This window comes from Budorcas taxicolor, chromosome 4 (genome assembly GCF_023091745.1).
Source record: "Budorcas taxicolor isolate Tak-1 chromosome 4, Takin1.1, whole genome shotgun sequence".
In the NCBI taxonomy this organism is placed as follows: Eukaryota; Metazoa; Chordata; class Mammalia; order Artiodactyla; family Bovidae; genus Budorcas; species Budorcas taxicolor.
This window is the reverse complement of record NC_068913.1, coordinates 57973177-57986545: the sequence shown is the minus strand read 5'-3', so window position 1 is coordinate 57986545 and position 13369 is coordinate 57973177. Positions and strand designations below refer to the sequence as shown.

Here is a 13369-nt window from a genome sequence, read left to right as displayed (position 1 = left end):
TTTTTTAAGGCTTTTGGTGGGGGGTTCAACTTTTTATTTTGTATTGGGGAATAACTGGTTAACACTGTTGTGATAGTTTCAGGTGGACAGCAAAGAGACTCAGCCGTACATCGTGTACATGTATCCATTCTCCCTGGTTTGGTTTTAATTAGCAGCTTTTGAGTACCTACTGTGTGCCAGGTACAGGCTTCCCAGGTGGTGCTAGTAAAGAGGTAAAGAACCCTCTTGCCAATGCAGGAGACACAAGAGATCCAGGTTCAGTCCTGGGGTCAGGAAAATCCCCTAGAGGAGGGCTTGGCAACCCACTCCAGTATTCTTGCTTGGAGAATTCTATTGACAGAGGAGCCTGGGGGGCTATGTCCCATAGGGTCGCAGAGAGTAGGACACGACTGAAGCAACTTAGCACTCATGCACGGATGTGCCAGGTAGTGTCTTAGGTATTTATATTAAGTCATTTACTCTTAACCACATCCCTGTGACACAGGTTTTGTCCTTATCCTCTTTTATACATTAGGTAGCTAGAGCATAGAGACGTTGAGTAATTTTCCCAGGGTCACATATCTGAAGCTTTCTGTATCAGTTTCCTCCAATTTTTCCTCAGTTTTTACAATTGAAATAGTACCAGTACCCACCTCTTATACTTTGGGTTGGTTTGGGGATTTGGTCAGTTAATGGTGATAAATTCTTAATGATCTACACACATAAACACCCTTTGCCTATTATCTTTTATACCAAAGTAGAAGATGGCCCATGGTCAAGGTAAAGCTGACTTTAATCAGTTCCTTAAGGGCTCTAACCCACAACCCTAGCCATCTTAGCTCTCTATGCTTCTCCATTGAGGCCGACAACAATAAAGTGTTTTGTTTCTGGATTTTCGGTTTTGTTTGTTTTTTCCTTTTCTGACCACACTACACAGCTTATGGGATCTTAGTCCCCCAACCAAGGATTGAACCTATACCCTCGGCAATGAAAGCTCGGAGTCCTAACCACTGAACTGCCAGAGAAGCCATAGGAAAGATGTGTTTTAAAAACCTTAAAGTGTTATGATGCCTTGTTGTTGTTGCTCAGTCACTCAGTTGTGTCCAACTTTTTGCGGCCCCATGGACTGCAGCATGCCAGGCTTCCCGGTCCTTCACTATCTCCCAGAATTTGCTCAAACTCATGTCCACTGAGTTAGTGATGCCATCCAACCATCTCATCCTTTGTCATCCCCTTATCCTCCTTCCACCAATCTTTCCCAGCATCAGAGTCTCTTCCAGTGAGTCGGCTCTTCGCATCAGGTGGCCAAAGTATTGGAGTTTCAGCTTCAGCATCAGTCCTTCCAATGAATATTCAGGGTTGATTTCCTTTAGAATTGACTGGTTTGATTTCTTTGCTGTCCAAGGGACTCTCAAGAGTCTTCTCCAGCACCACAGTTTGAAAGCATTATTAATTCTTCAACACTCAGCCTTCTTTGTGGTCCAACTCTCACATCCATACATGACCACTAGAAAATCCATAACTTTGACTATATGGACCTTTGTTGGCAAAGTGATGTCTCTGCTTTTAAATTCACTGTCTAGGTTTGTCGTAACTTGGAAATGATATAAACTTATCTTTGGAAAGAATTGAAAAAGCTAATAACATCTTTAAAGATGTACCAGTACCTTAAGCTAGAGGAGTGCTTATCAGAAGTATCAACCTTAACATTGTTCTTGGAATATTATAAATTAAGGTATAAAAATATATATAGGCTAAATAGATTTTTTAAAACGGTTCCAAATATTAATAGTGTATAGTTAGAGAAAAATGAGAGCCAATGGTTTTTCATTTTAGTTTTCTTTTAGACTTCATTAATGAAAAATATTTATTATCAAGACTAAACTATTCTAAAAGTTTGGTCAAGCAGTAAATACATTTTTTTTCTTAAGGACTTTTAAGAGCATGTCAGTTTTTTTATTGTTATATAATTTTTGGCTGCGCTACCCAGCTTGCAAGATCTTAGTTCCTCAACCAGGAATCAAACTCAGGCCCCCAGCAGTGGAAGCTCATAGTCCTAACCACTGGACCACCAGGGAGTTCTTGCTTTATTTTTTTTTAAGGATTAAAAAGAAGAAAAAAGAAACAGAAATGAGAGTCATTCATTGTTTATTCCTCTGAGGGAAAAAGCTGACTTGAGTACGTGGATGTGGGCAAAAGATTGAATTGTCATTTTAGTAGCTAGTGTCTGCACATCCATTTCTCGCATCCTCTTTACTTCAGAAGAGATTTCATTGACTTCATACATTCTATAAACGTTTGAGTGCTTTCCAGGTACAAGATGCTGGTGGAACAGAAAGAAAAATATGGCAGAACAGCTACTACTTTTAAGGAACTTAGAGATTGGTGTGAGAACCAGATGTGTAAGCGCATTAATTTCAACACTTTGTAATGGTGTATACAGAATTAATGTTTTGACCACTTCTGTAGTAGATCTATGTGGTAATTGAGTCATGCACCCACAGAGTATCCCACTTCGGAACAGAATTTTCAGATCAGCAGTAATGGAATCATCCAGGATATTCCTGGCAAGATACACTCTGAGAGTCATAAAAGGTGTGAGATCAGTAAACGATGTCCTGATCCCTGTTCAGGACAAAGAGGCTGTTTGGGGTACGTTTTGGGCTCAGCAAATTGATAGATTCCATCTTCTTTCTTGGGAGAAATAATTTTCCTGTTTAATAACTCATATCAGTTTTTTAATACTGATAGACTTGCAAATAAAATATATTAAAGGTCTTTTGCATAATCTAAATTATCTACTTAGAGTTTGTGCTTTGTTTTCTTACAAACAGAAGGGTTCAATGGATTGGGGGTGGGGGGCGGTACAGCTGAGGGGACTAGGTCCCAGGCAGTTTCACCTTCAAATACTCTTGCCTTAGAGGGCAGCAGACTGCTTGACATCATTTTCGAGGCTTCAGCTACATGTTCTGTAGGTGCTCATGGCTCAAGGCCTGAGTTTTACTAAAGGGAAGTATTTTTGCAGTGGTATTATCATTTTTTTATTTAAATTTTTTTAGTTTTAAAATATACAAACCCATCTGTAACAAAAAATTGTTGTTGTTTAGTCACTGAGTCATGTCCAACTCTTTGTGACCCCATGGACTGTAGCCCACCAGGCTTCTCTGTCCATGGGATTTCCCAGGCAAGAATACTAGAATAGATTGCCATTTCCTTCTCCAGGGGATCTTCCCAACCTAGGGATCAAACTCACATTTCCTGCATTGGCAGGCAGATTCTTTACTGTTGAGCCACCAGAGAAGTTATTATTTAACTCTTAAACCTATTTTTCAGCTTTGTTATAATTCTCTCTACTGTAATTATTTACATTTAAAACACTGTCTCTGTTTCTGATGGATTTTTTTGTGTGTAAGCACGTGCAAGTTTGTGAGTTTTAGGGATGAAAGGGTGCTGGGTGAAAGGGACCTTTTTTCCCCACCCTCTCATTGATCATAAGCCATCTGACACAGAGCTTTGAGGAGGTGTTCTGAACATCTTTACTGACATGCCTTCCCAACTTTTTTTTTTTTTTGCGTTCTTCTCTTTCCTGATATGATTCATTAGTAGGCGCAGTGTCTTAATCAGAGACTAATTTTTTTTTCTCTTTGTGTCTTGTTCTTATAATAAATCATACATTTAACTGTACCAAGGCAGAGCACTCTAGGAAAGTCTCAGCCACTGTCACATTCAAATCACTTGTTTCCTATTATGCTAATGAACACAGAGTTCCATTTTGTTCTCAAGCGGTAAATGGTTAGTGCTGTATTGCCTAGATAAATCCCTGTGTTGTGCTTAATACTGAGAAAGCTGTAAAGTAATGCTTTGACTTTGGAAGTTTGACAGTGAAAGATATTTTTCATCATTTTGGACTCAAAACATTTATTGATAAGTAACATTTGCCTGTATTGTTGAATGGTAATACCCCCAAATGACCCATCCTTGAGTAATATCTTGCAGCAGTGGCCTTGAGTCCATGTCCACAGAGACCAGCCAATGCATAAAAGACTTAATTCATCACCAAAAATTCCATCTAATAAGAATCCTGTTGGCAATAGTGAGGCCATTCTTATTGTTCATAATGATGCTTAGACGCTTCATGACGACTCTGGGAAGTCCATTATGGAGTCCAAATTAACTGTCTCTAATGACATTATGGTAAATCTCTGTGTGTCTGAGTTTATGCATCATTTAGCTGATAGATAATGACAGCTGCAAAACCTCTCATTAAGTTGATGAATGATAGATTTTCTCTAAATCATAATGGCTCTTGTAGTCCTTTGTTTTTAGTTAAATGAATACCTTCCTTAAGAAAATGTTTCTAACTGAGAGTAAATTCTGGTAATGTTTTTCTAAATAAAGGATATAAAACAGGAATATCTGTATTATATCAGGTGAGGTTGGACTTGACAGTCGCCATAGTTTAACTGCTTGGAAAAGTGCCCAGTAATATTTCTCTGTATCCCTCTTTAATGCAGTGTCTGCTTTTGCATGGCACAGTGGGAAGATTGAGTAGAGACAGAAGAAAGGCCAAGAGAAAGAAAGAAATGACTCAAGGGAGAAAAGAGACATGGTTGGGCCAAAAGATAGCATTCCTGCTCATCACTGCATTAAGTTTTGCTGAGACTATGACTAAATTTGTCTGACATAGCCCTACAAAGTGGAACTCCTCCACGAATTGTAAGAGATAAAAGGGATTTGAGTATATATATTTGAGTACCAACTATTACCTGGTACCATGTGATTTTTATACATTTACTATTTACTCAACATGCACAAAACTTTTGAAGTAAGATCTAAATTGGCATCACATTTCTTAGATGTTTTCAGTTACAATTCAACTCAAAAAAATAATTTCTAGTACCCACTGTGTGCCCGACTCTGGAAATATAACAGTGAACAAAAGCCATGTCTTCACAGACATTCTAGTGCAGAAGACAGAAAATAAGAAGACAGATCCACAAAATGATTTCAGGGTATGATCAATGCTTTGAAGAAACATAAAGCATCCTAGCAGAATAAAAAGTAACTTGAAAGAGGGGTGTTTTAGACAGTGTTCAGAAAAAGAAGTGGTAACATTCAGGATGACGGAACCATGTTAGGATATGTGAGGCAAACGATGCCAACAAGTGTAGAAGTAGCCAGGTGGAAGTCGGCTTGCTGTATTCAAGCAAGAACCAAAGAGTGGTCTAACCAGAGCCAGCTAAGCATGAGAAAAAGTGCTGGACCACAGTGATAGAGAGGGAGCCTGGCAGACCATGGAGGCCTTATAAGCCATGGGAAGACCTCTGAATTCCGTTTTGAGTATGAGAAGCCCTGGGAGGGGTTAGACAAACAGTGGGGTACCCCGTAGAAAGTTCACTGTGGCTGCTGTCTGGAAAATAGACTTTTGGGGACCTCAGATAGAAACAGAGTCCAGCTAGGAGAGTCTCTCTCAAAAGATATTAGTGGTTTTTCTAAAAGATCCCCAAGAGATTCCTGTATACATCCAGGGCTGAGAAATGCTAATTTACATTTAAGAGAAAAGAATTTGACTGAAAGGTTATCTCTGCTTCTCTTAAAAAGAAAAGCATATTAAAATGTTATTAAACATTGTTACATGCTTTTCAAATGTTTGATTTAGGATATATCTGAAATCCTAACCATTTAGGATATTTCCTAAATCCTAAACTTTGAATTAGAATATATCATTTCTTACCCTGAAATAACAGCTTTACTATATTCTGCTTGTATTGTTTTAAAACCATTTGCGTCTAGGTACTATCTTGTTTTGTTTTGAGTTCAGTGTCTACTTTCTCTTTCCTCTCCCCTCTTCCCCCTTCACCTCCCCTCTTTATCTCTAATCCCTCTGTTCTTCCTTCAAAGGAACTTGGAAAATCGTGGGAAGAAGTTCAACTAGAAGATGATCGGGAGTTGCTAGACCATCAGGAAGAGTAAGACTTATTATTGATGGTACTTAATCACAGTATTTTAAGAGAAGGAAAATAGTTCTTTATTTTGATTTTAAGCTACCATTCTGAAAAGATAGAATAAAAAGAAAGAGAACCCTTTCTGTAAGCCATGCGTCATTTCATGTAATATAGCCCAAACTTTCCTCATACCAGTCAGAATGGCCATCGTCAAAAAGTCTGCAAATAATAAATGCTGAAGAAATTGTGGAGAAAAGGTACACTTTTGATGAGAATGTAAATTGGTGCAACTACCATGGAGAACACTATGCAGGTTCCTTAAAAACTAAAAGTAGAGCTGGCATATGATCCAGCAATCCCCCTCAGGCACATATATCTGGAAAAGATGAAAACTCTAATTTGAAAATACGCATGTACCCCAGTGTTCATAGCGGCATTATGTATAGTAACCAAAAGATGGAAGCAACCTAAATGTCCATGGACAGATGAATGGATAAAGAACAGATGGTGTACAAACAGTGGAATATTATTCAGTCATAAAAAAGAATGATGTAATGATATGCCATTTGCAACAACATAGATGGACTGAGAGATTATTATACTAAATAAAGTAAGTCAGACAGAAAAACAGATATCAATTGATAGCACTTATATATGGAATCTAAAGGTATGACACACATTATTTACAAAATAAAAATAAACTAAGACATAGAAAACAAATTTATGGTTACTAAAAGGGAAATGGAGTGATAAATTTAGGAGTTTGCCATTAATAGATATACACTCCTATATATAAAATAAATAAACAACAAGGTTCTACTGTATAACATGGGAGATTTATAGACAATATCTTGTAATAGCCTTTAATGGAAAAGAATCTGATTTAAAAATACCAGATTTTTTATCAAATATTTTATTAAAAACCTATATGCTTATAAAATGATTTTATATATATATATACATATATAACTGAATATATACATATAACTGAATCACTTTGCTATATACCTGAAACTAACACAGCATTGTAAATCAACTATACTTTAATAAAATTAATGATAATACCAAAATAAGTTTGACATAATTAAAACAACTGTTATTCCAACTAAATAGTGTTTTGCTACTACAGCTGATCATTGAACACACAGGTAATGTATAATTCAAAGAAAAATATACTCCAGAATTCTTTACTCATTAGTCCATTGATCCCTAGACCTTAAACTGATATGATCTTTGAACTCTCCATGCTCCTTACTGTTGGAATAGAGAACATAAGAACTAAATTGAGGTTAACTTTGTTCTGTGTTCATCCCATTGATGACTAACCTAAAACATTCACGGCTTCTCTGCTTGAAATTATAAGCTCAAGAAGTATTCTTTTCAACCTAAAAGGATTCCCCGTTATTCATCTTCCTCTCACTCAAAGCTGTTCAGCCTTTTGTCTCTCCTGGGATTTTGCTTCTCCTGGTTTAGCAGTGACAAGAAGTTGACAGTATCTCAAAAAATAAATGCAAGGAAGGGAGAAAGTGGTAAAAAGGCCCTGTATGCTTTTTTATATCTGCCATCAAATTTAACACTTGCCCCATTTAAAATGATCAGTATTTCCCACATGAAAGATAGAAGGTTGTCTTTTTAAAATACACCATTTTTCATGCAGAAACACACTCTGGGCAGTGACTGCACCTCACAGCATGCGCACTTGGTGGTTGTAGTTAATGAGAGAGCATCCCATCTCCTGATATGTCTTCTCTGCAAATTAAAGCTGGTTGTCTCAGAAAGACATGGTGCTGATTTTGTAGTGAAATAGCTGCTCAGAAAGAGAGGCAAATATAAGAAAATAGAGCAGCACCTGTTTGCTATTTATATTAATTTCATGGTGCTACTTTGAATTTCAAAAATTGTATCAAGAAGTCATACTATAATATGACAGTCTTTACAGAAATGCCAGAGTTGAAAGAGACTGGCAGGGTTTCTTAGGGAGCAGAAAGTAATACCAGGTAATATACCCTTGAAGCTCCATGTTTGCTGTTTTATTTTTAACACAGGGACTGGTCTGATTGGGAAGAACACCCTGTGTCTGCTGTCTGCCTCTTTTGTGAAAAGCAAGCAGAAACAATTGAGAAATTATGTGTCCACATGGAGGTGAGATACTTTGATTCATTTGATGTTTTGTTGTTCTGCAGGGAGAAGCTGATGATTACTGCAACCTCATCATCTTATACCTTTAGTCTCTTGATTATTTTCCCCTTCTTTAAAGTGCTGTAAGCAAAATGGGAGGCAGGGAGGGTCCATCAAAGAGAAGCAGAACTCAGGGCAGTTAAGTGGAGTTCACTGAACCTGGGTGAACTGTTAGCTTGGTATTTCACAGACCACTGATGCCATCCCACCTCTGAGATATTTACGAGATAGTTCTGCCTTACCCTGTAGGATCTGCAACCATGATTAACAATACCCGGGATGTGGACAGGTTCTGAGTCTTTTTCCCAGTGCTTTCCGTGCTGGTGAACAAGGACAGCAGGAAGAGAGAAAGTTGCCATTTACAGAGCCTTTGGGAGGTATGAGGGTGGGGAGCCATGGCGGTGGAAAGGGCACAGGGTGTGGTTTTACAACTCCCTCAGTTACCAGGATTTGAAGAGAAGAAATATGAGGACACTTCCAGTGTGTGTTTGCTCTAATGCATGTTATTCTTTTGTTATATTGCGAGTTGAGTATAATAGACAAATATTACTGGATTATTCTGGTGTGCCCTCTCTCCCCTCCCCCCACTCAGCTCTGCAGCAGTGGAGCAGACTCTCCTGTTTGACCCACCTTCATTCTCATTCATAGAAACTGTTCTTAGTTCAGTAAAACTAGGACCTGGAAGGTGTTCAAAAGGCTTACGGGCATTTACTCAAGAGAAAGGAGAATCATTTTGTCTGAAGCAGGTTGTCGCTAGTACGTGTGTATAGTTGCCAGTCTTAAATATCCTAATCTCTGAATTGAAAGGTGCCTTAGCCCTTCTATCCTGTGTAAGAATTCCCTTTTCAGGATCCTTGACTGGTGTCCTCAACCTCTGCTGAGTCACTTTCAGTGATAACATATCATGGAATTCTTAACTATCCTGCCTGTGGTGCTACACTGAACGCCTTCACACAGAGTTAGATGGTCTTTATTCTCTGTAAGCTTGTAAGTTGAAGCATTTACCCAGATGGGCGATTGCAGGAATGGAACAGAATAAAAATAAGCCTGTGCATCGTAGAAGTCAAAAGACATGTAATTTGTGGGAAGATATGAGTGAGGAGAAACTTGCAGGTTTAAACACCATATTTGACAATATAAAAGGAAAAGCAGAATATTTAAAATTACCTATCTACTTGTGAAGCAAAGGACCTTTAGTCATAATTCTAGTCCAAACACACAGTATAGTAGGGCTGCATTTACCGAGAGACTGAGGACCCTTTTGTCAGACTGCAGAATGCATACAGAGTAAATGATAAAAACTGGAGATACAAGCTGTGAACAACTGAAATGTTTTAACTGATTGACATGACTTGTTTGAACTGTGCCTTATAAAGCAATTGGATGTAGATTTTGAAGACTTTGAAAACAGATGATGAACTGAGACTGAGTCCTTCAGTGTTCAAACTCCTGTCTGTTTATACTTTCATCCTGAAAGATTAAATAATTTATATGCTCACAGATAACATTCATTCCTTTTTTTTAGGATGCACATGAATTTGATCTCCTCAAAATAAAGTCAGAACTTGGTAAGTTTGATTTGGAAATTGTTTTCCATGCTGCTTTTTGTCATGCACTGTCCCGTGAACGACGCCTGTGTTCTGCAGTTGTGATTGGAGAGCGTACAAGCCAAAATGTGTCTCTCCACAGATGGTCTCAGTGGGACTGCCTGAAACAGTGATTCACAGTCTGAACTATAATATTCAAATATGGTTTTGATTTATAGGTTTTTTTCCCTACATATATGATGTCAAATAAAACAGGGCTTCCCCAGTGGCGCTAGTGGTAAGAACCTGCCTACACTGGTGCAGGAGACATGAGAGATGTGAGTTCAATCCCTGGGTCAGGAAAATCCCCTGGAGGAGGGCATACAAGTTAATGATTAATTTCTATCGTAAAGTGGAGGGGGCTAGTGGAAAAAAGCATGGATTTTGAAGTCAGACTGGAGTTCACAGCCCAGCTGCAGCACTTACTAGCTGTGTGACATTGGGCCTCCGCTCAGCAGAATGTCATAGAGAATGGATAGTGTATGAAAGACACCTACTGCTCTGCTTGGTAGTGTAGCTCGAGTGTTTATAGATGTTATAGATGTACCCAAGTAGATCACCGTGATAGAAAAATTAGTGTCATGAAGACGTAAAGTACTGACTTGCTAATATATCCAAGACCATAAAAAGCTCACTGCCCACCCCTCAACTCACCGACTACTTTCCTAGACTCTTGAAAGTGTTGCTGCTGCTGCTAAGTCGCTTCAGTCATGTCCAACTCTGTGCGACCCCATAGACAGCAGCCCACTAGGCTCCTCTGTCCCTGGGATTCTCCAGGCAAGAACACTGGAGTGGGTTGCCATTTCCTTCTCCAATGCATGAAAATGAAAAGTGAAAGTGAAGTCACTCAGTTGTGCCCAACTCTTAGCGACCCCATGGGCTGCAGCCTACCAGGCTCCTCCCTCCATGGGATTTTCCAGGCAAGAGTACTGGAGTGGGTTGCCATTGCCTTGTGTTGCTTTACTTTATTGCTCTTATACACATGTATATGTGTTGTGTATGTAATAGGTTAGTAGTCAAGAACATGGCTGTGGAGCCAACAGCCTGGTGTCAAATCCTGGCTCTACCACTTACTGGCCTTGCAGCCTTGGACAGCTTCCTGATGTATAATGTGGATACGGTAACACCTATGTGGTAGGGTATTGTGGAAATTAAACGTATTAATGCATGAAAAGTGATTAGAGCAGTGCCTGGTACATAAGCACTATATAAGTACTGGCTGTTATTATTTTCTGTCTATTATTATGCTTTAAATCCGCACTGCCTCTTCAGGTTGGTTAATAAAGAGAAGTGGTTCTTAAAAAAAAATTGCAGCGGTGCAAAAGTGGGTCTGACCAGTTGTCTGATGATTCTTTATACTATCATTTTCAGGATTAAATTTCTATCAGCAAGTGAAATTGGTCAATTTCATTCGGAGGCAGATTCACCAGTGTAGATGCTATGGCTGCCATGAGAAGTTTAGGTCCAAAGCAGACTTAAGGACTCATATGGAAGAAGCTAAACATACTTCACTGCTTCCTGAAAAACAGATATGGGATCAACCACAGTGAGTTCTGCTCAACCAGACATATATTTCTTTGCTCCTTCTCCATTATGTCATCCATTTATTTAATTCCTTTAAATTTAAATAAAAAATAAATACAAGTCTATTGTAAAAAGTAAAAATCTTCAAAAACCTTGGTATTAAAATAATTTCCCTGTTACAGATGTAATCAACTACTTCAAATTTTATGGTGTAGTGATATGGATAACTATAGAAAGATACAGAAATATAGATTTTTAAGTTATATTTTGTTAAGAAAGTATTTAAAAGCATCTTCTATATCCACTACACATCTATTGCATCATTTTTAATGGTTGCCAAATATTCCATTGTATGGATGTTACCCTAATTTGCTAGATGTTCAGGATTTTTATGTTTTGCTCTTCTAAATAGATGCATATGCCTGCATTTTTGCACACTTGCATAATTATTTCATTTAGATAAACTTCTAAACAGAAAACTACTGTGTCATACAGTATACCACTGCTAGGGCTTTTGATGCATTTTTTGCATCCTGGCGCTTTTAAAAATATCCAGCATTTGTTCTTCTAGCATGTACCTGTTGAGATGGTCTCAGACGCCCAGGTATCCTTTGCCAGTCTCACCTTCTGAGATGGTTCTCAAATCACTGTGGATAATCTCAGTTGTAAAAAGCTCAGTTGAGGGAACCTTTGGGAGGTTGTGGGGTTCCAGCTCCAGAGAGATTCCTCTGTTTTCAGGGGATGTTACATCAGAGCCCCCAGGAGTCTAGGCAAAAAGCTCCAGTTTTTCCTCTTTAGAAAATTCCAGATTTATGAGAGACAGAGTCAGCCCTGGACTAACCTGAGACCCAGTTCCTATAATTCTTCTTATACAATTCGAAACCTTTATATTTCAGAACTAACTCCAGAGGGTGTCCAGAGAAGGAACCAGAGTAATAGACTTAAAATGCTATAGATGTTTTTAATTTTTTTAATTTATAATGAATAGTGATGATTAGATTGGGGGTGGGGGGGAACCCCACACGTGGAAACAGTTGTTTTTATTGGATATTTGAAGGAGTAGTGTGTGAAAGAGTAACTGTATTTGATCTTTGCTGTCCCGAGGGGAGAACTGAAACCTTTGAATAGAAATGAGAGGAATGTCGTTTTTAGCTTCATACAAGGAGGTATTAAATTGATAGCTAGATCTGCCTGATAGTAGAGTAGGCTGCCTTTTAAGATAGTATCTTGTTATGTTAAATATCAAGCAAAGGCTGAAATGCCAGCTAACAAAGATACTAGTAAGACTGATGTCAGCCAATAAAGGTCAAAGTAAAATTAATTCAGAAGTTCTCTCCTTTACAGCCTTTGCAAAATGTAGTTGAAACTGTTGGCAAAGAAACTTAGCAAAATTATAGTAATGTGTACATTCAACTGCTGAGAAATTTTCTAGATAATCTATAGTTTTGGTTATTCAGTATATTTGTGGTTGTTTTCAGGTATTACTTTCCAACTTATGAAAATGACACTCTGCTGTGTACACTGTCTGACAGTGAAAGTGACCTGACAGCTGAGGAACAAAATGGAAATATTGCCGTCATTAGTGAAGATACATCTAAACTGCATGCTTTGAAACAAAGCAGTATTTTGAACCAGTTGCTACTACATGAGTCCTTGAAAAACTAGAAGAAACTGCCACAGAAGCAGTGTTTCATGTTTTCTCCTATGAGACAGACACGAAAGAATACTTTAAAGTTGAACGTCAACAAAGGATTAGTCCTTGATAAAATAAACTTTTAAAAAATGATTTTTTTCCAAAAGTAAAGTGGAAACTAAATAAAATGAAGGCTTTTTGTATTTGGGCTCTAAAGTTTTATTATATAATCATTGTAACTCATATTTATCTATAATAAGGAAGATATGTAAATCAAAAAGAAATGAAATGTTCAAATTATTTATACACCTGATTTCAACCAGTAGTTTCAGTTTCTTCCCCACAGACTTCCTTCTTCCAACAAGTCACAAAATTTGACAGATGTGTACTTTCTGTACTACATTGGGTCAGCTGTAAATGTAGTGACCAGCAGAGGAGCCACAGAAGAGAGGAAAAATGGTCAAAGTCCTGGATAATGCACATGTTGGACACTATTTTGGAATAATCAAGATCTGACTATATTA

At 38.1% G+C, this 13369-nt stretch overlaps 1 protein-coding gene across 1 annotated transcript in view; it reads left to right on the top strand.

Moving 5' to 3' along the window:
- ZNF277 (zinc finger protein 277) overlaps window positions 1–13028 on the top strand; it is a 141673-nt gene extending 128645 nt beyond the window's left edge. The window contains exons 8-12 of the mRNA XM_052638994.1: window positions 5881–5948; window positions 7970–8066; window positions 9628–9670; window positions 11060–11234; window positions 12691–13028. Of these exons, the coding sequence (XP_052494954.1) occupies window positions 5881–5948; window positions 7970–8066; window positions 9628–9670; window positions 11060–11234; window positions 12691–12877 (570 nt within the window). The 3' untranslated portion in view covers window positions 12878–13028. The remainder of the gene's footprint in view (window positions 1–5880; window positions 5949–7969; window positions 8067–9627; window positions 9671–11059; window positions 11235–12690) is intronic.
- Window positions 13029–13369: the final 341 nt, after the last annotated feature.